The 22428-nt window shown below is 51.1% G+C and overlaps 1 protein-coding gene across 1 annotated transcript; it reads right to left on the bottom strand.

Annotated features, from left to right (window-relative positions):
- Positions 1–4660: 4660 nt before the first annotated feature.
- LOC114083229 (trafficking regulator of GLUT4 1) lies at positions 4661–22157 on the bottom strand. Its single transcript, XM_027924419.2, has 3 exons — positions 21371–22157; positions 9087–9219; positions 4661–7350 (listed from the first exon to the last, which is right to left on the bottom strand). The coding sequence occupies exons 1-3, from the start codon at positions 22151–22153 to the stop codon at positions 7337–7339; spliced, it is 930 nt and encodes a 309-aa protein (XP_027780220.2). The 5' UTR covers positions 22154–22157; the 3' UTR covers positions 4661–7336.
- Between the last annotated feature and the right edge of the window lie 271 nt (positions 22158–22428).

Below are 22428 nucleotides of genomic sequence, written 5' to 3'. Positions count from 1 at the left end.
CTCTACCCCTGCTTCTTCCTGCTGCTCCACCCAGAAGAGCCCTGGCTGGGGCATAACCTTACCCCCATTGGCACCCACTATCCTGAATCTCTGACCACAGCTGTCCCCACCCATCAGCTATCCAGCAACCTCCTCTTTCCCGAGCCCTCAGCCACAATGAAAGAAGCCATCATATATTATAAATCACATCCACAACAGCTCGTGTTAACTGAACGTGGGCTGCAGGTGAAGAGGATGTGCAGCTCAGCCCACCTCATAGTATTGTCCCTGATGGACCAAGGAGGAAGTAGAGGTTCAGAGACGTGTGAGCACAGTGAGGACAGGGCTCCCTGGTCCAGGGGCTGCAGGCAGCTCCAACTTGGCTTAGACCAAGTTTCTTGCAATTCCAAACCTGGAGGCCATTCCCGGGCCTGTCCTGTGGGCAGGAGGAGTAACCTGCGGTTCAGTTCAGCCTCTCTCTGGGAAACCCATTAAGCAAAGAGGAGTAAACACTGAGAGCCAAGCCGGGATGCCTCCAGTTTGCAAAACTCGGGTGCTTCCTTGTCCTGATGAATTATTCACACCCACGACCAGGCAGTAGATCAATAATGCAGGAGGCAGAAGCCTTGCCAGGGCCCAGCTTCCAGCCCAACAGCTCTACTGCAGCTCCCCAGCCCTCCCCCAGCAGAGAAGCCATGGGGCTGTGTCCTGTCGGGTGGTGCCCAGGGCCTCTGCAGTCTAGCTGCCTTCAGCACACCAGGCTGGGTGCTAAGCTTCAAGGACCCCCAGGAAGGGGAGACTTTCTTCAGTTTCCATCCTTCTTCTGCTCACCGGGGCCATATGCACCTGAGGCCCCCTGGGAATGCACGGGGGCATCCTATGCACCTGAGCCAACCCTGGGAATGGAAATCCTGTCCAGGACAAGGGTGCTGGAGACAGCATTGTTTCTCAGGGTACCTTTCTTCTTCCTCTTCTTCTAAGCTTGGAGATTGGGGTTGGACACTCAAGAGAACCCAGGATGTAGCCAGGCATGGTGGCATTGCTTGTAAACTCAGCAGCTCAGGAGGCTGAGGCGGGAGGATCGCGAATTCAAAGCCAGCCTCAGCAACTTAGCAAGGCCCTAAGCAACCTCGTGAGACCCTGTCTTAAAATAGAAAATAAAAAGGTGTTAGGATGTGGCTCAATGGTTAAGCACCCCTGGGTTCAATCCTTGGTACTGAGAGAGAGAGAGAGAGAGAGAAAGCGCACAAGTGCCCAGGGTATTCATTTTGGTGGTCATAGAAGTTTCCATCCAAGCAGCTAAGACACCCACTTGGCTTTCCTTTATCCCTGGGCAGTTTCCAGAAAGTCCCACCATCCCTCAGGAGCCTCAATTTTGGGGTACACCCACTCTGACCCTCCCATCCCAGGCTGCAACCTTACTGGCAACACTTTAAAAAATGAGGTGCAAGCCTATGCTGCTGTGAGGCCTCCCAAGTTTATCTGGAGTTTCTCTTGCCCTTCTCTGTTTCTCAAGCAAGCAAGGTGGTAGAAACAAGATTTCCAGGATTTCCTCAGTTTACACAATATATTCATTGATAGCACAAAATGATGCAGCCCCGTGCAAACTTCATGGATCAGCACGGCCTTTCTTCAGTGGTGGAGTCGTGCCCTTGGTGGACCCACTTTCCTGATGGAAAATGAGCCACTGTCCCCAGGAGGAATCTGTGGTTATATGTGTTACACTGAGAAGTGATTTAATTACTGATAGAGCGTGTCAGTTTGAGCACTCCGGAAACAGGTTTGTAAGAATTTGATATTTGTTTTACTGGACAGTATTTTTATTTGGGGAAGAATGGAGGGTCTGGAGTCAGTGTTCAGTGCTTATGTCTTTTCCTTCGGGGTCCCATTGTACTGTCACTAGGAAAGGATTCATTTGGAAAAGGATCAATGCTTTGGCTTCCCCCCAGAGACTGCCATTCTAGGCTTGATGGATGTCTCCTTCCCGGGGATTGTCTTATCACTGGTTGATGTTTGTGCTTCCTTCCCAGGGATTGTGCTGTCACTGGGAAAGGACCCATGTTATCAGTGTGTTGTCTTCTTCCTCACTCCCTCTTTCCAGGCCACACTATTTGGGGGTTTGTCATTTTTCCATATCTTATACCCATAAAGGAAGGAGGAAGAAGGATGGGAGGAAGGTTATTCTTTCCAGAAGGGAGACAAGGGCCCTATGGAGAAGCATCTCTCCAAGGCTCTCCATTTCTGAAACAGACTGTGGCAAAGCTGGCCCACTCCTGAGGAACCAGAGAGCTGAGGGAGGCCACTCCAGCCATCTCCACCAGGCTCGTCCAACTTTAAAGTGCATGTGAACCACTCGATTGGTAGGGTGAGGGTATGAGGGTGCAGCCTCAGCTTCCACTTCCCTGACAGTTGTGGGACCGTGCTAATGATCCCAGGACCACATTTCCCACGGAAACACCTAGGGAGCTTGTAAAACCTGGATGCACAGGTCATACCCCAGTTAGGCCAGATTTGCCAGACATCAGGGTCGTGGACTGCTCACAGATGATTCCCAGGTGTGACCAGGATGAGAAGCCTGGTCTAGATCAGCTCATTACTTTACATGGAGAGACTGAGGCCCAGAGAGGAGCTGGGCCCTGCCCCAGACTGCATGGCCGATGCATGGAAGGTTTGGCACAGGGTTGGGGTGCTTGGTTCCTGTGCATCAGAGAAGGAGGCTAGGGAGGAGGAGGGCTGAGACTCAAGAATCAGGCTAAGGGAACCCAGAACCTTCCAGATTCTGGAATGAGAGGGGTTGCCAGGCTGTGCCAGGTCATCGTTATTTATGTCCCTCATATGTGCCCAGCTCTTGTCCTCTCATACCTTCATGTTCTTGGTCCCCACAGAGCTGTGGGATCATCACCCTGTTTATAGATGGGGAATTGGAGTCCCCTTGACCAGAAGTACAGTCATCTGTCGTTGGAAGCCTCCTATGTCACGAGAGCTCCAAATTTTCCCTTACTGATTCCAAAACACAAGTCTTTCCTTCAGCTCCTTTTAAATTTATGAAATTGAGTTCTGTCTGACAAATCACGCCAAAGAAACATTCAGGCCACCATGTCAGGCAATAAACCGATATGGTTACCATCAACAGGGCCTGGGTAGCAGATGCCCATTCACCCTGGTGTTGCCGGTAGTGTCACTCTGGTGGCCTTGCATCTTAATTTGTATCTTCAGGTGGTGCTTAAAATGCCTTTGGAAAGGTCACTTCTGGGCAGCACTTAGGCAAGAAATACGTTACATGCCAGACCAGTGCAGCCAAGGACATCAAAATGGCCAGTTCCCTTGGAAGAACTCACATACTTTTTAAGACCTGGAAAGGCTACTATAATTAACTGCCTGCTTCACTTCTCTCTTTTTTTATCTTTGTGTTCCCAGGATCTAGTACAGGGTTTGGCGCATAATAGGTGCTTAGTAAAAGTTTGTGGAAGATGGATGGAGGGGGCCCATTCTGAGGGTCCCTAGAGAAAGCCTCCCCTGTTCTCCCCTCCAAGGTGAAGCCTGCTGCTCCAGCCAGAGCTCCAGTGAGTACCCACCCACACCCTCATGGTGTCTACTGAATTGCTGGCCTTTCTCACTGGGTTGAGAGATCTGCAAAGCCAGGGCCCGTGCTCATTCATCTCTGCATGACCACTGCAGGCCCCAGGCTGGCACATAGACTGTGCTTGTTAAATTGAGTTGCATGGAATCCTGAGATGAGATCAGTGTGCACACAGCCGCTTCCTGGTCACTCAGGAGTGCCTTTCAGGAAGTAGAGGAGGCCAACTCAAGACTAACCACTAGGAAAAACCCTGAGCCCTAGGGGACAAAATTTGCACAAGGCCCACTCCTCCATGGACAGGCATGAGGTGGGCTGAGGACATGCTCAACCTAAGGCAGACAGACCAGTGAGGAGAGAGAACTGGGGAACAGGCCCATGACCTGGACCAATCTTTAGTTCCCACATAAACACCAGCCACAGCCCTCTGTTCTGTCATAACGGCAGGAGATGGGCGAGTCTGGGTCAGCAGCTGAAGAGGGTGTGCTGTAGTCTTGACATGGATTATTCCATTGGATGCTCTCATTTCCAGGTTAATGAGGCACAGAGGGGTTAAGGAGTTTCCCCAGGGGACTCTCCTGGTAAGTAGCCTGGCAGGATTTGAACCCAGTGAGCTGGTTCCAGCTCCCATGCCCCGGTCCACTCCGCTGTGCCCCAGCCTCTGGCCATCTGTGCCGGTAGCACTTCCTTGCCTTCCCTGTGGCCTCCCATGGGCTCTGCCCATGCCCACCTCCCCAAGAGGCCTCCCCCATGGGACATTAAAAGAGCCACAGGGATTTATCATTGTGTGCAGAGCCCAGCACGTGACTGCAGCCAGCCATAGTTGGTTCCTGACCTCTCTCTCCAGCCAAGAGCTTTCTTTATATCCAGAAAGAACAACTGGAGGCCAACGATGGGTCCAGCATCACCCAATAGTTTTAACAGAGGCCTGGTAAGGATGGGTGATTTCCTTAGAGAAATACCTTGTGATGGCTGTGGAGACCCAGTGTGCCCAGGGTCCCCAGGGGCCACTCCCAACACTGGGAACCAACAGGCTGAGTGATCTGCTCCCCCCTTGGTTGTTTGGAACCCCTGGACCTCAGCAGTACACACACACAGGCAGGGTGAGCATGTGTGTTCAGCTTTATTTCCTTCCATGCCAAGAAATACAGAGTCACTGGTGTGAGTGGTGATGGCAGTGGGGAGGGGTTCCAGGGAGAGGCTAGATCGGTACCCCCAGCCAGGGGACCACCTGTTCATGCATCTGGTGGCTGGACCCATAATGGAGCTGGAATAGCAGGATCACTGTCCCTCCTGTTTCCAGCGCAGCCTGGAGATGCCGGGCTGCCCTTGGTCAGAGGCTTCAGAAACCTTCCTTCCGTTGTCTCTCACTCCTGCCCTGTGCTTCCCTTGACCCTGGTACCACTAGAAGACTCTCAGGCTGCTCTGACCTGAGTGGAAGAACATTCCAGCTCAGCCACTCCTGGTGCTGTCTGCTAGTGGCTTCACCTTAGCAGGGCCCTTGACTATTCTGGGATTGGAGCAGGAAAGTGTGTGTGTGTGTGTGTGTGTGTGTGTGTGTGTGTGTGAGAGAGAGAGAGAGAGAGAGAGAGAGAGAGAGAGAGAGATTCTGCAGGGTGGGAAGGCCCCGGGTGTGGCCATGCTCTGGATGTTCTGAGGAAAAGGCTTCAGTCAGAAGCTCATCTCTGCCTCACTTTCCCCATGGGACTGTCCCTAAATCATGCAGTCCCTTTTCCTCTTCTCCCAGAGTTGCTGAACTTAGGGACCCCAGGGCCTACCAGGAGACCATGCCAGACCAAGAGCCTGCACATGGCTGAGCCGGTAGACTTTACATCTCCCCTTGCCTGTCCTGATCTCCCAAGTGACATGAATACTCTGGTTCACACCTCTTCCCCCTGCCACCCAACAAACAGGGATACCTCTATTTTGGTCTCAAAGAGCCCATAAAGCAAACCAGACTAGTCCCCCCTTCAGGAATGGGAGAGGTTGGAGTGTATTCCCCCAAAAGGAACTGATGTAGGAACACACAATCCCAAAGGGATCCACCCAGCCTCCCTTCCCTCCCCGGGGGTCACACAGGCCCTGTCTGGAAGGTTCAGGGCTGCTACAGCACCAAGAGCACCTTCCATCAGCCAGAGTCTCTGTGCTTACCCGCTCTGCCCTGGAGCCTCTGAGAGGCAAAGGCCTCAGAGAGGAGCATGTGGGTCCTGATCGAATGCAGGCAAAACAGGCTGTGTCTGGGAACCTGCCCCCCCCATTGAGGGTAGTAACCCTAGCAAGGTGGGCAAGCCTGGGCATCTCTCTCTAGGTCTGAGTTGAAGCCAGGGGGCACCCAGGAGCAGATGAGGCCCCTGTGGGCACAGCCTCTGCCCGGGAGAAATGTGGGGAGATCACAGGGCCAAGGAACAGGGGGAGGCAGAGGGCCTTACTCAGCTCTTTTCAGGTGTCCCTCTAGATCCTCAAACTCAGAGGCTGTGGCGTCCAGCCCCTTCCTCTGGGCATGTGAGTATATCTCCCAAACCTGGGGCCCCTTACTCTTCAAAGACTGGACCCTTCCACTAAACCCTTCCTCTGTCTAGGACCTCTAGATCCAACCCAGCCCATTCCTTTTCAAGCAGCACAAATACCTCTAGCAGCTTGGAAGCTCATGGGAAGTCCCCTGAGGGTGGTCCCCAAACCACTCTAACAGAGAAAGCATTTTCTGCTTGTGGATGTCTAGGGAAACTGGGCCAAAAACAAAGCATCAGATGAGGCTGGGCTGGGAGCCTAAAGCCAGGCCCCACCCAAGGCACTCTGCTTGGGGACCCTGAGTGTTAAGCATGCAGACCTCTGAGCCACTTTGCATAGGTTCTCAAGCTTGCACCCCAGATCATGGAGGAGGCCCCGGCAGGATTAGCCCTGCCCTCCCCACAGGCTGACCTAGGTTGGGTCAGGTCCCAGAAGTTCCTGTTGGTGCTCTCCCAGGCTACAACACAGGTGGGGAGCAAGAGGCACACTGAGATGTCCTGGGAAGCATGCTGGGGCCAGAGTCCTCAGCAGAGGGGCTCCGAGGCTGAAAAGTTTGGGAAGAGGTCAGTGTGTCCTGCTGCCCCTGTACCTGCCTTCACCAATATCCCTGTGAGTGCCTCCACCCTGCAAGGGAGGTTTAAGTGTGTGGCCATTGCCTCTTTCCAGGGCAAGGCACCATGGGGTGTCCGAGGGCATGTGCCCGAGGGCATGTGCCAAGTGGTAACTTCACCTGTGGTAGGTAGTCACAGGTAGGGGGTCACAGCAGGCATGTGGCACAGAGCATGCAAAGTATGCTTTTGAGAAAAGTATAAAAGGTAAAGTCCCACATCTTTGCTCCTGTCCAAGGAAGGAAGGGCCTGGGCTGCTGCTTTCTCTACATAATTGGTCTTATTTGTGGAGCTGGTTTTCTTCTCATTCTGGCAGTTTATGCTACTTCATAGGTCCCGGGAAGTTGCAGGCACGAGGAACAAACCCAGAGCCTTGGGGTGAAAAGGCTGGGATTAAACCACATTATTCATAGTTTTCACAGTAAATTTAATTTCCTTCTTTCCTTCTTTCCTTTCTTCTTTCCATTCTTTCTCCAGATTTTCCCATCTGATATGGACTGACAGTGGGGTAACTTGGGGTTTCCCTCCAAGTTGTGCTTTCGGAGCTTGAGGACAGGTGGGCACTTGGCAGTCACCATCTAGTCCTCCTGTGGTACAGGGTGTGGGTTTGGAGCTCTGTGGCTGACCAGGGTCTTCCTCTGCCTGCATGGCTCCCTGGTTACTTTTATTTCTTCTGAACTGTAAAGAAAAGAACATGTATGAAAGAAGAGAATACAGAACATTGGGTCTTTAAGTCCCAGAGTTGAGGATTTAGTGTAGTTTCCTAGTGGAAAAACTAATGGGGCCAATCAGAATCAGCCCTAGGACTTTTGCTATAATCGTCGACAAAGAGTCATTTTTGCACACGCCTATAATTACAGCTACTCAGGAGGTTAAGGCAGGAGGGTTGCAAGTTCAAGGCCATTCTGGGCAACTTAGTGAGACCCTGGGCAACTTAGTGAGACCCTGTCTCAAAATAAACATATAAAAGGGCTGGGGATGTAGCTCAGTGGTAGAGCAGTTGCATAGCATGTGCATGGCCTTGGATTCAATCCCAAGGAGAGAAAGAAAGAAAGGAAGAGAGAGAGAAAGAGAAAAAGAAAGAAAGATAGAAAGAAAAAGAAAAAGAGGCACTTTAAAAAAATATTTGCTGTTGATGGACCTTTTTTTTTTTTTTTAATTTGCTTATATGCAGTGCTGAGAATCGAATCCTGTGCCTCAAACATGCTAGGCAAGTGCTGTACCACTGAGCTATAACCCCAGCTCCCCAAAGAGGCACTTTTTTCTCTCCTTACTGGACTGACTAAAATGTATGCCACTCTTAGGGCCACTATGAGACCTGCTGGTTTCCATCTTGCCACCATAAGGAGAGATCCTGCCTAGGAATGAAGCCTCATAAGGTGACATTAAGCGGATGCTCCTGTCACTTACACACCTGCACATCCATCTCCCTTTACACTGGTGCTGTAAACTGAGCCTCAGAGAGCTTATGGAACATGCTTCCATTTCCACAGGGAGAAAGTGGAGGCCCTGGATTCTGAACACAGGCAGGCTGACCAAAAACCTGAACACTTCCCTCTCCGGAAAGCCCATCATTGTCCCTGGTCCCACCATGGAATCTCAAACTCTCCGCCCCATGTTGAGCTCTCCACACTCTTGACCAGTGCCTCCCACATTTGATGATTGGACTGAAAATCTTACAAAAATTCAGTGGGTGGGTGGGGGTAGGGCATTTCTGACATGGTCCCAGGTGATGCCCCTGCTGCTGGTCCATGGAACACATTTTGAGAAGCAAGATCTGTTGAGAAGAGATCTGCTTGATCACTGAACCAGGAGACATGTGTGGGCATGGGGCAGCTCTGGGAGGTGCAGCTCTGAACTCACAAAGCTACATGGGCTTTATGAGCAGCTGAGAGTCTCCTTTGAAAAGGGTTCCCCGGCTGGAATGACTTCACTGGGTCACCTCTGGGTGGTCAGAAGTGTTGCTGCTTCCTGGATCTCTGTGCGTGCATTGTTTGCTTCTGAGCTGCCCATGCTGTCTGAGCCAGGAGGTTTGTGCTCCAGCCCAGAGTATAGAGCAGAGTCACATCCATTATCTCAAGTGATGCTCACAAAAGCTTCCACTCCAGAGGCTTCTTCCTGGCACTTTATACAGGAAAAACACTGAGGCTCAGCCAGACAGGACACTGGCCCAGGTCCCAGGACCATTGGGCTCCAAAGCCTGTGCCCTTTCCACACCCTTTTCTATTGATTCACTGCCCAGGCAGAAGACAGTCAGAAAGCCCATCCCCACTCAGTCGTCACTGCTGGGGACTGGTCCACTTTTCTGGAATGAGAGGATAAGACTATGCCCCCCACCCTGCTTGTATTCTCCCCCCACCCACCCATTGCCCCTGCCCCAGGGGCTCCCCCTGCTCCATGCATCTGGGCCTCACCTGCGAAATTGACGGTGACAGCCACAATGATGATGATGATCCCCATGATGATGAAGGTGATGCTGAGCAGCCGGGCCAGGCGACCCAGCCTCCGGGCCCCATCCAGGTCCCCCTGCTGCACACTACTTCTAGACTGCAGAGAGAGGACAGCAGAGGCCTCAGGATGGGCGTCCATCAACCACGTAGACCTGGGCAGCCCTTGGTGGCCTCCACATGGGCTTCCAGACACACGTCATCCCCCACTGCCACCCACTCCAGTAGCCCCCCTTAGGGAAAGGAAGAAGGTTCCCCCTGGAGAAATGGCTTAGGCCTCTTGTGGGGACCCCAACCAAGACCGCCCCTCACTGGCAGGGAACAGGTGGAAGCAGAACCAAGAAATTTAGGGCAGTTTCGATCAGGATGGTGACAGGGCAGGTAGTAGAGGCAGATGGTACAGTGGAGACTCAGGGCCTGGGAGGGTAGGTCCAGGCCGGCTTGCAGGAGCAGACAAGCCAGAGTCCCCTGGACCTCAGCCCAGGGCTTAGTCCTGCAGACACATTGGAACCCCAAGGACCCCTGTGGTTCTGCCTGCCTCCTTTATTCTGAGAGTCTCCCTCTTACTACAAAAGAAAAAACGGACTGTCTTCCCTCTTGGTATTGCCCACTCAAGACCACATCCTTTTTTTTTTTTTTTTTTTGATACCAAAGATTGAACCCAGGGGGCACTTACCTACTGAGCCACATCACCAGCTCTTTTTTTGTATTTTTTTAGAGACAGGGTCTCAATGTGTTGCCTAGGGCCTCACTAAGTTGCTGAGCCTGGGTTTGAACTCTTGATCCTCCTGCCTCAGCCTCCTAAGGTTCTCGGATTACAGGCATGAGCCACTGTGCCTAGCAAAGACCACATCTTTCTTCAAGCCCACATTTCAGACCATGCAAGAAAGGGGAGGTGTCTCAGGGTTGTCCTGGAAAGCTAGGATTGGGGTACCAGGGCCCTTTTCTATGACTTGCTCCTCCTTGGTGAGCTGTTTTTCTTGAACCTAGTTAATCTGGTGAAATCAGGTGGATGCAGGTGGGGACCTAGGTGCCTCAATAGGAGGTATGTCCAGGAATCTGCAAGGGTGGCCCTGTGCTCCTGCCTAGAATAGTCAGGGGTCTCTGCTGGCCAAGACTAGCCCCATAACCTCAGGTTCTTTTTCTAATCACTAGATTTAATTAAACGTGTTTGTTCTTTTTAGATATACATGACAGTAGAGTGTATTTTCACATATTACATATACTTGGAGTATATATAACTTATTCTAATTAGGATCTCATTCTTGCAGTTATATACGATGTGGAGTTTCACTGGTTGTGTATTCATATATGAACATAGGAAAGTTATGTCCGATTCATTCTTCTGTCTTTCCTATTCCCATCTCCCCTCCCTTCCCTTCATTCCCCTTGGTCTAATCCCATGAACTTCTATTCTTTTCCCCTGCTCCTTGTTGTGTGTTAGCATTCATGCATCAAAGAGAACATTCATTCGGCCTTTGGTTTTTATTGGCTTATTTCACTTAGCATGATAGTCTCCAGTGCCATACATTCACCAACAAACGCCACAATTTCGTTCTTCTTTAGGGCTAATGTTTCATTATGTATATACACCACATTTTCTTTATCCATTCTTCTGTTGATGGGCACCTAGGTTAGTTCCATAGCTTAGCTATTCTGAATTGAGCCTCTATAAGCATCCATGTGGCCGAGTCACTCTAACATGCTGATTTTAAATCTTTGGGTATAGACTGAGGAGTGGGATAACTGGATGACCTCAGATTCTTTACTAGATTCCCTCTATTCTTCCTGGACTTGGTGGACTTGCCCCAGCCCCTTCTGGCAACAGGCATAGGAAGCAGTCCACCAAACTGTGACTACTTTGGGGGCTTCAGGCCAATCACTTGGTTATTTTATTTTTTGACTCTTAGAGGCCCCTGAGTTTAGCATGGAAGTGTGGTTAAGTACCTTGAAGAGGAGGAGGAGGGGGAGGGGAATGATAATGGTGACTTATTAAGCTCTTACTTTGTGCCAGGCAGCTAATGAGCTCATTTAGCCTCAAAATCATGCTAAGAGATTAGCCGTGCTGCTCCACTTCCCTAAAGGAAAATCGGAGGTTCAGAGATGTGACCTTTCCTCTCTCTGTGCCCTTGATTTAAGACCAAGGTCCTTTCACCTCTCAGAATTCTAACCAACTCCCCCCACCCCAACTCTGCACTTCCAAGTTACTTTTAGGACAGTCTGACAACTACCTCCATCTGCTCCTTACCTGTAGGACTTCTCTCACTCACCCAAGTCCCAGTTATTGGCAGCAGCCTCAAGTCCACCCTGTGGGTCACAACTCCTCTGCCATTCCAGCTTGCTAATTTGTATCCTTATTTATTTTTCTAGTGTCCAGGATGGAGCCCAGGGCGAGGTGCATGCTAGAGAAGTGCTCTACCACTGAGCCTATCCACCTTGCTCATTTGTCACCCCCTCTAAGTCAATCCCATCACCACTCTCCTCTCTAACTTCCTTTTACCTGTCCTTGTTCTAAGCACCCCTTTCACTGGAGCTATAGCAACAGCCTTCTGAAGATCCCCTGGACCCAAGCTCTGTCCCTCATTCTCCTCTCCCCACTGCCATTTTACATCACAGACACTTACCAGACTGCCAGGACACACAGAAGAGTGTGAGTTCCCCGTCCCAGTTCCTAGGCTCATGGGACTTACATCCTGCTGGCCTCCTTTACAGTCACACAAAGAAAGGCAAAATTATAATTGTGGGTAGAGTTCCAAAGGAGAGCTCCGTGGTACTATGAGAACTTATAAAGGGGGAGTCAGGGAAGCCTCTCTGGAGGAAGGAGCCTGGAGCTGTTGTGAAGGATGAGTCAAAATTAAGCAGATTATTTTTCAAAAGGAAGAAAAGTGTTCCAGCAGGAAAAAAAAATCATATGCAAATCATGTGGGTGTCAACTATGTAGATGCTAATAAACAGCTGTTGGCTGGAGCTAAAAGAGGTAAGACAAGGAGGCTATAGAGGGAGGCAGGGCCAGGCCAGGTAGGGCTCTGCCAGCACCCAAAGGAGGTGGGTGTTTGTCCCAGAAGCAGTGGGAGCCAGTGAAGGATATCTGACCAGGGGCAGGGAATGAGATGACCGGGTACCAGTTTTTCTAAAAGATCCCTTTTATCTTGTGGGGATAAGAGGGGGGTCAGGGAGGCAAGTCAGGAGCTGTTATGTAAGTTCAGCGAGATGATGGAGGCTGAGAGGCATCTCTCCTGCTCAGCATCCTCTATAGCTCCCCATTGTCCACAGAACAAAATCCAACTAAGCTTAGCTTCATTTACTGTTTGAAATCATCTACTCTTCTCTTCTGCAACCTGTGGGCCCAGCTGCTCTGAGCTGTACGAGGTGAGATCATTGACCTCCTCTGCTCCTGCCTGAGTTTCTGCTTTCCCACAGCACACCACAGACCCTCCTCACCCCTCAAGGGCCAGCTCTGTTTCAATGCTACCTGCCATGTGAAGCCCACCAAGATTTTCCCACCTCTGCTGGAATAATACTCACCTCATCTGAGCGTATGCTAAATGCTCAGGGAATTTCATCCTCCAAATACTCCTATAAGGCAGGGATGGAGCCAGAGCATAGAGAGCCATGCACGCAGGGTAAGAAAAGCAACGGATGGAGAAAGGCCCCATCAATAAGGACCCTGACTGGTACATAGTGGAGTCTGGACATTGGGAACTAATGGAGGGTTTTAAGTGGGGACTTGAACATGTCGATGCAAACTTGCATTTCGGGAATGTTCTGCCCAGCTACAGTGGAGGTGGGAAGAAGACAAATTCAGATTTATTGTAAGTAGGGGACTGGGGAAGAGTTCTGATTAGAGATATTGTGAAAAGAGAAGGTCAGATGAAATGTGGAGAGGGGCTCACTGGAACCATTCCCAGGCTTCTGGCTTGGGGGATGGGTGAACAGAGATGCTCTTCCTGAGATGGAGGAAGAGTACACATTCAGGGAGGGCCCTGTTCAGGTGAGAGTGCCTGGACGTTGTGAATGTGTCTATCCAGTAGGATCCAGAGGCCCAGAGCTCAGGGAGCATCAGCACAGGGATGGAGTGTGATGAGCTCCAGGGAGCACACAGGGAGAGGAGGACAGGTCCACAGGCCTATTGTCCTGTGTGAGGAGCACTGACTGGTAAAGGAGGGTGTTGGGGAAAAGAAGCCTGTCACAGGGACTGAGGAGTGACCAGAGGGGAGGAGAGGGTGGCATCCAGGCAGTTTGAGATGGAAGTTCAAAAGGCCCATGGTAGCTTCTCATGCATGGAGGTCAAGTCACATGAAGAGGAAGCTAGTGACCATGAGAGGACTTGGGTGTCTTTGATGGGAGAGGTTCAGAGCAGTTGTGGGAAGGAAACCAAATGGAGCCGTGTAAAAAACAAGCAGGAATGAGCAAGGTCAACAGCAAGAAGAGACAGTCTTGAAAGTTTAGCTTTTGGTGAGCAGGGAGATAGCAGAGGAGCTACAACAGGATGAGACCCAGGGAGGGGGAGTCTTCAAGATGTGAGAGAAAAAGACCTGGCAAAGAGGGAGAGGGCAATGAGGTCGAGGAGTGTGACTGGTGCCACACCATGATGTCCAGGGCAGCAGAAAGGCTGAGGTCTGGACTTGCACCCAGGTATGAACTGTGGACAGAGCAGTGAGCGCACCTGTCCCTGGAGACTGAGCAAATGTAAGGGGTAGGTGAGCTCTCACCTCCACAGGTGTGTAGGTGGGCCTGGGCAGGAAGCTGGAAGTGATCATGCCTCTGGGCCTTGGGGTTCTTAGTGACCATGGACTAGTGTCAGCCAGTAAGGGGACAGAAAAGGTGGATCTGGCTTGAGAAGGGGGCATGAGCAGAACTACAACTCATCCTAAGACTCACGGAAGGGACCCAACCAGGAGCAGGTATATACTCCAGCTCCCTAGCTGAGTAGACTGGATAAGAACCCAGGTTCTCATCCTGACCACCTGGATACCTGCCCCAGCTCCACCATTAACTATGAAACCCTGGACAAATGGCTTTCCTTTTCTATGTTTATCTTTAAATTTGGGGTAAAAAATAGATACTGTCTGGGTATGTGGCTCAATGGTAGAGCACGTGTCTAGCACGTGTGAGGCCCTGGATTCAGTCCCCAGCACCTAGTATTGTGAAGAAGAAATGAAGAAAAGAAGAAGTACCTACTTTACTGGGTGGTCATGGGTACGCAGTTAGTGGGCCCCTCCTTGGGTGTCCCATGGCATGGCATCGTGTACCACTCTCTCTTTCTCTTATCACTCTGTGTCATTATTTCTTGGGGCCATATCACTTGCAGGGACCATGCAGCCTCCATCTTGGTATCCCTTACATCTAACCTAAGGCCAGGACCCAGTAGGTCCTCAGTAAATGTTTGAGGAAAAAAAGAAAAGAATAAAAGGACCAAGACAAAGAATGAGAGGAGAATCTGTTTTCTAACCGCTGAACTTCACCAGTGGAAAGTTCAAAGTCAATGAAGGATTCATGAGAGAGATAAGGACAGTGGGTCCCCCTGGGAAGACACCTGGCATCTGGGTTTGGGCCCCACCCACTAACCCATGTCACCTACAGCTCCCCCGATGGTCAGCTCAGGTCACTGAACTCAAGACTTGGCAGCATTAGGAGGAAGAGAAGGCAGCATGCAGAAAGGACTCAGAGATTTTTAAGAAGTTCAGCGTTAGAGATTCTGGGGCTACCTTGGATGATTACCAGGGACTTCTCATCTGTAAGCATGACAGGAAGGGGGACAGGAGCAGGATTTGAGATGAGAACTGTCCTGAATTTCCAGAGAACTAGCTGTGCTTTTAGTAATGATTCAGGACCATGGAGAGAGACACGTGAGCATTTGCTTGGGTGTGGGGAAAAGGTCTTAAAGAGAAAGATATCTCTTTTCTTTTTTTCAGCAATGTTAAGCCCAGTCTCTCCTTTGTCCACAGAGCCATGAGCCCACACATCTCAGTCAGGCGTGTGCCTTTGGGCCTAAGACCCCCTCGAGTTTGCAGCAGATGCCCCTGGTTGAGCTCAGCGCACTTACACTGTGGATGGATAAATGCATAAACGAACACAGGGGTGAAAGAATGGGCTCTGCCTACAATACACCAGGAAGAATCATTAGATTACCAACAATGCCCAAGAAAGGAAGCATCAAAGCCACTCTGGATCTCTGCCTTGCTCCCACGTGTTGTAGGAACAACCCACAGAGGAAGGGCTCATTGGTGACTTCCACCAAAACCACAGACAGGCCTCAGTGCCTCTCCCAGATGATGTGAGGAAGGGTGGGACACTTCTCCCAAAATTGGTTAAAGTCAGAATTGCCCATCCATGAGGGATTTGCCCTTTCCTCTGACATTACAAAGTTTTATTTAATATTAATACGAACAGCAAGTGCCAGGTATGGTGGTTCATGCTTATAATCCCAGTTATTCCAGTGGCTGAAGCTGAAAGATCACAAGTTCAAGGCCAGCCTGGACATCTTAGCCAGACCCCATCTCAAATTTTTAAAAAATGTGATGGAGGGGGCTGGGGACATAGCTCAGTGGTGGAGCACCCTTGGGTTTAATCCCCTGTATCAAAAAATGAATAAATAATGACAACAGCAACCACTTGCACTTATTAAGCACTTGCTATGTGCCAGGCTCTGTGCTAAGTGCCTCACATACATTAGCTTGCTTGATCTTCCTGGAAGCCCCCCGAGGTAGATGGTATTATAGTGTCCATTTTAGTGGGGAAAGGTGGGTACAAGGGATTGAACTCAGGGGCACTCAACCACTGAGCCACATCCCCAGCTCTGATTCTCAGTGAGTCTCACTGAGTTGCTTAGTGTCTTGCTTTTGCTGAGGCTGGCTTTGAACTCGTGATCTGCCTTGGCCTTGGCCTTGGCCTCCTGAGCTGCTGGTGTTACAGGCATGCTGCACTGTACCCAGCCTATTGTGTCCATTTTATAAATGAAGAAGCAGGCTAAGAAAGAAGGATGAGTGATATGGATGCTGGTTCTATCACTATTGCTGGCTGAAGGCCCACTGCCCAGGGTCTAGCTCCCCTCATAGGTGGAGAACTATGGCATGCAAGAACATGGCTACCTCTCAGCCTGACCCAGAAGAAAAATCTGACCACCTTAGGAGGCTCATAGGAGGCCAGAACAGAGCTGGATCTGGACACCTGTGACCATTATTCTTCAGACAGAGCCCTAGAGACTGAGCAGCCGTGGGTCACACTGACCCCCTGTCAAAGCCACAGGATGCTGCTGGATTTAGTGAGGATGGAGGGAGAGTTGGAGGGGGGGCATGAAGAAAGAAAGAAGTGGGATTTTCCTTTCCCTGAACAAATGGCTGAGAGGTTTGGCTTTCCGAAGGGTTTCACACCATCCCTGTCGCCAGAGTCAGATGCAAGGTGAGGCCTTAAGAGAATAATAAATTCAGCATACATCTGATGAGCCTTGTCCCAGCTGTGTGACCATGAGCCCAGCTCTGCACAGCTCAGCTGCCTCATCTGTTAAATGTGCACAATTAACCAGACCATCAACCTCAGATGAAGTTCCTCCACTGGTTACCCAAATGCAGGATCAAGTCCTTGACCCCAGGGATGGAAGGAGACCCACACCCCCCATAGCCTCTCTTGAGCTTGTTAACATCTGCAGAGCGTGCTGTCTCATGAGGTTGGTGTCCAGCTATCACCACCTTCCTGGCCTCACTGGCTCCCTGTTCAGCCCTGTTTCTGCCATGTCATCTCAGTTACTCTTACCTCCTTCACCTGTGCCACTTGGTCCTGCTTTCATGGCCACTCTGCTATCTCTATCCTTGGGTGGACCTAATGTCCATGTCTACAAACCTACACCAACATCTGGAGAAACTCACACCACCCTGTAGGCTGACGACAACCCCCATCCATCGTCTCTAACCTCAGCAAAGCTTTCTAGCCACTGACCTGTCTGTCACCTTCCCTCTGCCACCATGCCCCTATTTCTCAGCAAATCCCCTGGCCTTCCATGTCCCTGGTAACATGGAGATTTCAGAGCATGAGCACCTCCCTTTCTTGATATATCTGCCTGTCTTGGCCCTCATGGCCTCTCCTCTTCAGGAACCCCACCCCATCAATCACCACCCCTCCTTTAGTCCAGGCCTCTCCATCACTAGGGGCACCCCTGAGTTTCTCCAGAGGTCTATGAATGGCCAGCTCAGAAGACATTCCTGTCCTCTTTGAACCTGGCCTCTCCACAGCCTTTGTCCACCTCCTCCTTCAGATTCACTGAGCTCTAGGTCTCTCTCCCTCTTTTCTAGCTTTCCTCCTGCCTCCTGGAATCTTTTATTAACCCTTTTCTGGCCAATTCCCTCTGCCTTAAGTGCTGTGGGCCTCAGAGCTCTCTCTAAGATGGCGCAGAGAGTTTTGAATTGGATGGTCAGCAGCCTGAGGTAAACAGGGCTCCTCCCTCCTAACATTTTCCTCTCACTGCCCTTCCTTCTGACCCCATGGCTGAAATCAGACCTTCATCACCTCTGCTAGGACATGGGGTCTCCCTGCGGGTAGTCCATTTCCACAATGCAGTTGAGGGTTGGTTTTAAAATGTGAACTGACCACATCTTGCCTCGGCTTAAAACCCATTCTTTAGAGCCACGGGAATAAAATTTAAATTCCTGGAACAAGTCCCTGCCTGCCTCCAATCCCTGTCACACTCTTGTACCCTTCTGCCATACCCCCAAATGCCATCCACTTACATCTGCCTTCTACTCCCAAAATGCCTAGCACAGTGCCTGGTTCATAAAGAGGCCCAGTATTGACAGGGGCGAGGTATCCTCGAAACAAGCAACCTGCCCTCCAAGTCAAGTTGAATGAATGAATGAATGAATGGTAATGTAGCCAACTCTTAAAGTTTCTAGAAGCTCCCTTTTCCCTTGCACCTGACCCTGGTTCAGGCCTCTTCGTCTCTGTGTCAGGCTCATCCTCCTTCAGCCCCTCCTCTCACCCTATGCCAGGCAGATCCAGCAAAATGGAAATCTGGCCACAATACCTCAGCTCCAGACCCTGCTGTGGAGCATGCTACCTCAGAGAGGAAGCTCAAAGGGGACGGTGTTGGTGTAGGTTTGTAGAATGGACATTGGGTCCACCCAAGGACCCAATGGTGCCAAGCGGAAAATGCCAGTCACAAAGGCCATATATTCTTGGATTCAATTGACCCAAAGCACCCGGAATCGGCCAATCTATAGAGAGCAAGATCAGTGTTGGCTTAGGGCTGGGTGGTTCGAAGGATGGAGGAAGACAGCTGGAGCGGAAAGGGCTTCTTTAGGAGATGATATCCTAAAGTTGACTGTGGCTAAGTTGTAACAATCTTCGAGGACATTAAAAACCACTCGATTACTATTCAGCTAAGAAAAACAATGAAATTCTGTCATTTGCATCATTTGAATCGGAGGCCATTGTGTTAAGTGAAATAGCCAGGCACAGAGAGACAAGGAGCAGAATCTAGAAATGTCACTCTCACGGAAGCTGAGAGTAGAATGGTGATTACAAGAGCCTGGGGACAGCAGTGGGTAGGGATGGGAAAAGGCTGATCACTGGGTACTAAGTTAGAGTTCAGAGCAAGATGCTCTGGGATGCTACTGTACAGTGGGGTGACTCTTGATAACATAACACAGCATGTTCCAAAACGCTAGAAGAAAGGATTTTGAAAGTTACCACCATAAATAAATGCATTCCTGTAATCCCAGTGGCTTGGGAGGCTGAGGCAGGAGGATTGTGAGTGCAAAGCCAGCCTTAGTAAAAGCAAAGCTCTAAGCAACTCAGTGAGACCCTGTCTCTAAACCAAATACAAAAAAGGGCTAGGGCTGTGGCTCAGTGGTGGAGTTGCCCCTGAGTTCAATCCCCAGTACCCTCCACCAAAAAAAAAAAAAGAAATGATACATGTTTGTACAAAGTATACATGTATTGAAATAGTATATGGCACCCCCCCCCAATATATCAAATTTTGTGTTTTTATGTATCAGTTACAAATATTTTTAAAAACACCATTGAGTTGCACTCTTTACATGGGTGAATTGTATGTTATGTGACATATCTCAATGAAACTGTTTTTTTTTTTAATTTTTTTAAATAAAAGGGCAGGGCATGTAGCTCAGTGGCAGAGCACTTGCCCAGCATGCACAAGGCCCTGGGTTTGATCCCAGCACTGCATCAACAACAAAACCTACAATGGCTTCCCATTCCCCACCAGGGAGACTCCCAGCTGCCACTTAGTTACTATTACCATGGAATAGCACTTAGGATGCATTGAGTGTTGCTCTTATGCACTTTGAATGGCCCATCCCACTTTACCCTCCAGTAGCTCCCTAATGCAGGCATTATGGTTATACCCCCTTTTCAGAGAGGTAACTGAGGATAAGAGGCTTGAGAGACTTGTCCAGGACTCTATAATTCCCTTGTGGTTATGGCTAGCAGGGGCACTTCGTGCAGTATTTTGTAAGGACTTGTTTACATGTTTCTTCCCACTGGATGACAGGTCACCGCAACTTGGCAAATGGTGTCTGGTTTAGTGCTAGACTTCTTGCACTGGGCCCTGCAACCATCTGACCTGACTCAAGAACCTTACAAGGACGTAGAAATGCTGGAGGTGGGTTCAGTGTTCTTACCATCTCAGGTCCAGTTCCCTTTAAGGAGGGCAGCTCCTGTGCAGCTCCTGGACACTGCACCCCCGCCACCATGCCAGGAGACAGATTCTAGAGTCTGTTTTCTCCTGAGCCCTTGTGTGAATTCCCCCTCCAAAGTCTCTCTCCCCTACTGGGACGTTTCTCTGTAACCAAGAGGTTGGCCCTGCCCAGAGCCACCGGCTGCACACCTGGAGCCTGGCTCTGTCCCCTAGCAGTCCCCAAGTGCAGCAGGCAGCACAGGAAGTTCTTGGGGATGTACCAGGGAGCCCTGCCCAGCCCTGTCTCTTGAGCCCATGCCAAATCCCTCATACTCAAGAATGCCACCAGGAGCGGTGGTGCTCCACCAACTTGGGAGGCTGAGGCAGGAGGAGAGTGAGTTCACCTTAGGAAGTTGTTTTTTTTTTTTTTTTTTTAAAGGATTGGGGATGTTACTTCCCAGTACCAAAAAAAAAAAAAAAAAAAAAGAATGCTGTCAGTGTCCCCTGATGTCCTGGGGGTCCTGGGGGTGCTACTGTTTTTTGATGGGGGTGGGGAAGTCCTCCTCTAGATGGAGACTGAGCCTTAGTGAAGAAATGTGGTCTTTTTCAGAGGACATCCAGAGTAACCATAACTCCTAGGAACTTGGTGATAGATGTGGCAGCAGCATGTCACTCCAGGGGAAACAGTGTCACCCCACCTGGTCCTTTGGCCCTGACCGGCCTTGGGAGCTGGAGTTTGCTCCCATTTGCCCCTAACCTCGTTCTAAACATTATTGCCATGCGTCTCACTCTCCCTCCTTCTTTCCTGAACCTCCAGGGTCACCTGCCAACATCTATTGACATTTTCTGTGGGATCCTCCCTAAATAGCTCTACCCAAAATGACTTGGCTGGGGAACAATCTAAGCCAATTTAAACCCCACAGAAGTAAAGACCTAGCTCACTTGCCCCTTCTTGGTGAGGCAGGCCCTTGCCCTCTGACTCTCAAATTCTTCTCTTGTGCCAGGCCAACCTCCCCTACCTTAAAGACAGATGCTGGAGTCTGTGTAACCATTGAGGCCCACAAGGCTCCAAGGGCAGGCAGCCATCTCGTCCCTCCTTGTGTGCCCCTGGGGTGGGGTTGGGGGAATCCCTGGGGCCCTCAGTGCAGGCACGTAAGTCACTACCAGCTCTTAGAAACCAGAGTTGGCAGAGGCTGGTAGAATGCCCAGGTGGCCCGGATGCCTGGCTCCTCTCCTGGACATGGAGGGGGGTGGGCTGAGACCCCCTTCTGGCTGCTCAGGAATGGCTCCTTGGGGCAACCACCCCCTCCATATAAGCAAGACCCCTGACTTGGCTGACTCTCTGCCCTACAGAATTCAGCTCTAGGCAGCTCCCTGAGTCCCCTTCCCTGGCAGGAATGGGGCAAAATCAAGCCGTAATGCCAGGAGCAAGGATGGAAGAAGAGCTCTCAGCCCCTGGCCTCTCTGGAAGTAGGAAGCTGAGCCAGCAGACGTCTTCCCACAAGACCCCAGCCCCTGGGGCTCTTTCCTCGGCATCCCACCAGGCATGTCTGGTGCCTGCCTGGGGACATGCCTGCTAACCCCAAGGTCCAGCCCCTGCCCCTGAACAAACAGCAGCACTTACCATAATAGAAAAGATGAGGGGGATGAGGTTGAGGGGCCAGACAGGGCAGAAGCAAGAGGCGATGGCAAGGATGAGGTAATCTTTGGGGGCTTCTTGGTCCTGGGCGAAGGAGGTGGTGGCGACAGAGGATGCCCGCCTTGAGCTGGCCCGGGAAAGGGAGCCAGGGAGGGAGGCCTCCCGGTGCCCCTCGGAGATCACCTTGAAGGGCAGGCTGTGGCCGTTCTTCTCCAAGTCCAGAGCCTCCGAGAAGGACTTGGACAGATTCAGGGCTTTGTCATCCTTGCCCTCTACCTTGGTGAGGAGCTTCTCCATCTCGGGCAGTTCCAAAGGTGAGGTGGAACCCGTCTCCTGCACCCGGGGAAACTGAGGTTGCCCTGGGTTAGCCATGTTGACCTGGGCTTTGGGCTGCTTCAGCTCCAGGGCCTGGACAAGGGGCTTCAGAGGAACCTCAGCGCACCATTCCCCAGCCCGGAGTGGGAGCCTCCAGCGCAGGGATAGAAGGGTGGCCCAGGGACCCAAGGGCCAACTGGGTGCTGGGAGGGTGAGAAGGAGCCAGCTGGGTTCAGAGGCCAGGGCCTGCGCCACCCCTGCAGAGCTCCCAGGGAGCTGCAGCCTTCGGCTCTGCTCAAGTTTGAGGCCAACTTTGCTGACAGCACAGATGGGCGGGGAAGCAGAAGAAAGAGAAGAATGCTCCTTCCTCTCTGGAGTGAGGCTTAGGCTGAGGCAGGGAGGCTGTGTGTGTGTGTGGTGTGTGTGTGTGTGCGTGCGAGTGTGTGCGCCCATTCAGCCTCCCTCCCTCTCCACCCTCCTTGGAGATGCCTTTCCTTTTCAATTCCCCTCTCCCCAGAGAGCTACCCGGCAGCATCCCGCCTCTGCCTCAGCCCAGCCCAGCCCAGCCCAGCCCAGAGGGACTTGGGCTGGCTTCTGGTTTCCATTGCAACCCCAGGACCTGCTCCTCTGGGCCAGGGGCTCTGGATGGGGAAAACAAAGGTGGGTCACAAAGACATGTCTTCAGCCGTCCTGGGCACTGAGCCTCCTGCCTCTCTACCCAGCAGGCT

The sequence above is a fragment of the Marmota flaviventris genome, chromosome 17 (assembly GCF_047511675.1).
Source record: "Marmota flaviventris isolate mMarFla1 chromosome 17, mMarFla1.hap1, whole genome shotgun sequence".
In the NCBI taxonomy this organism is placed as follows: domain Eukaryota; kingdom Metazoa; phylum Chordata; class Mammalia; order Rodentia; family Sciuridae; genus Marmota; species Marmota flaviventris.
This window is presented reverse-complemented; position numbering and strand designations above follow the sequence as displayed.

Excerpts from the sequence above, each read along its gene's own strand:
- LOC114083229 (XM_027924419.2), bottom strand. The coding sequence starts at position 22,153 with ATGGGCGCACACACTCGCACGCACACACACACACACCACACACACACA. Across the intron at positions 9,220-21,370 it reads CCCTCATCTTTTCTATTATG|TCTAGAAGTAGTGTGCAGCA; the intron begins GTAAGTGCTGCT and ends CTCTCTCTGCAG.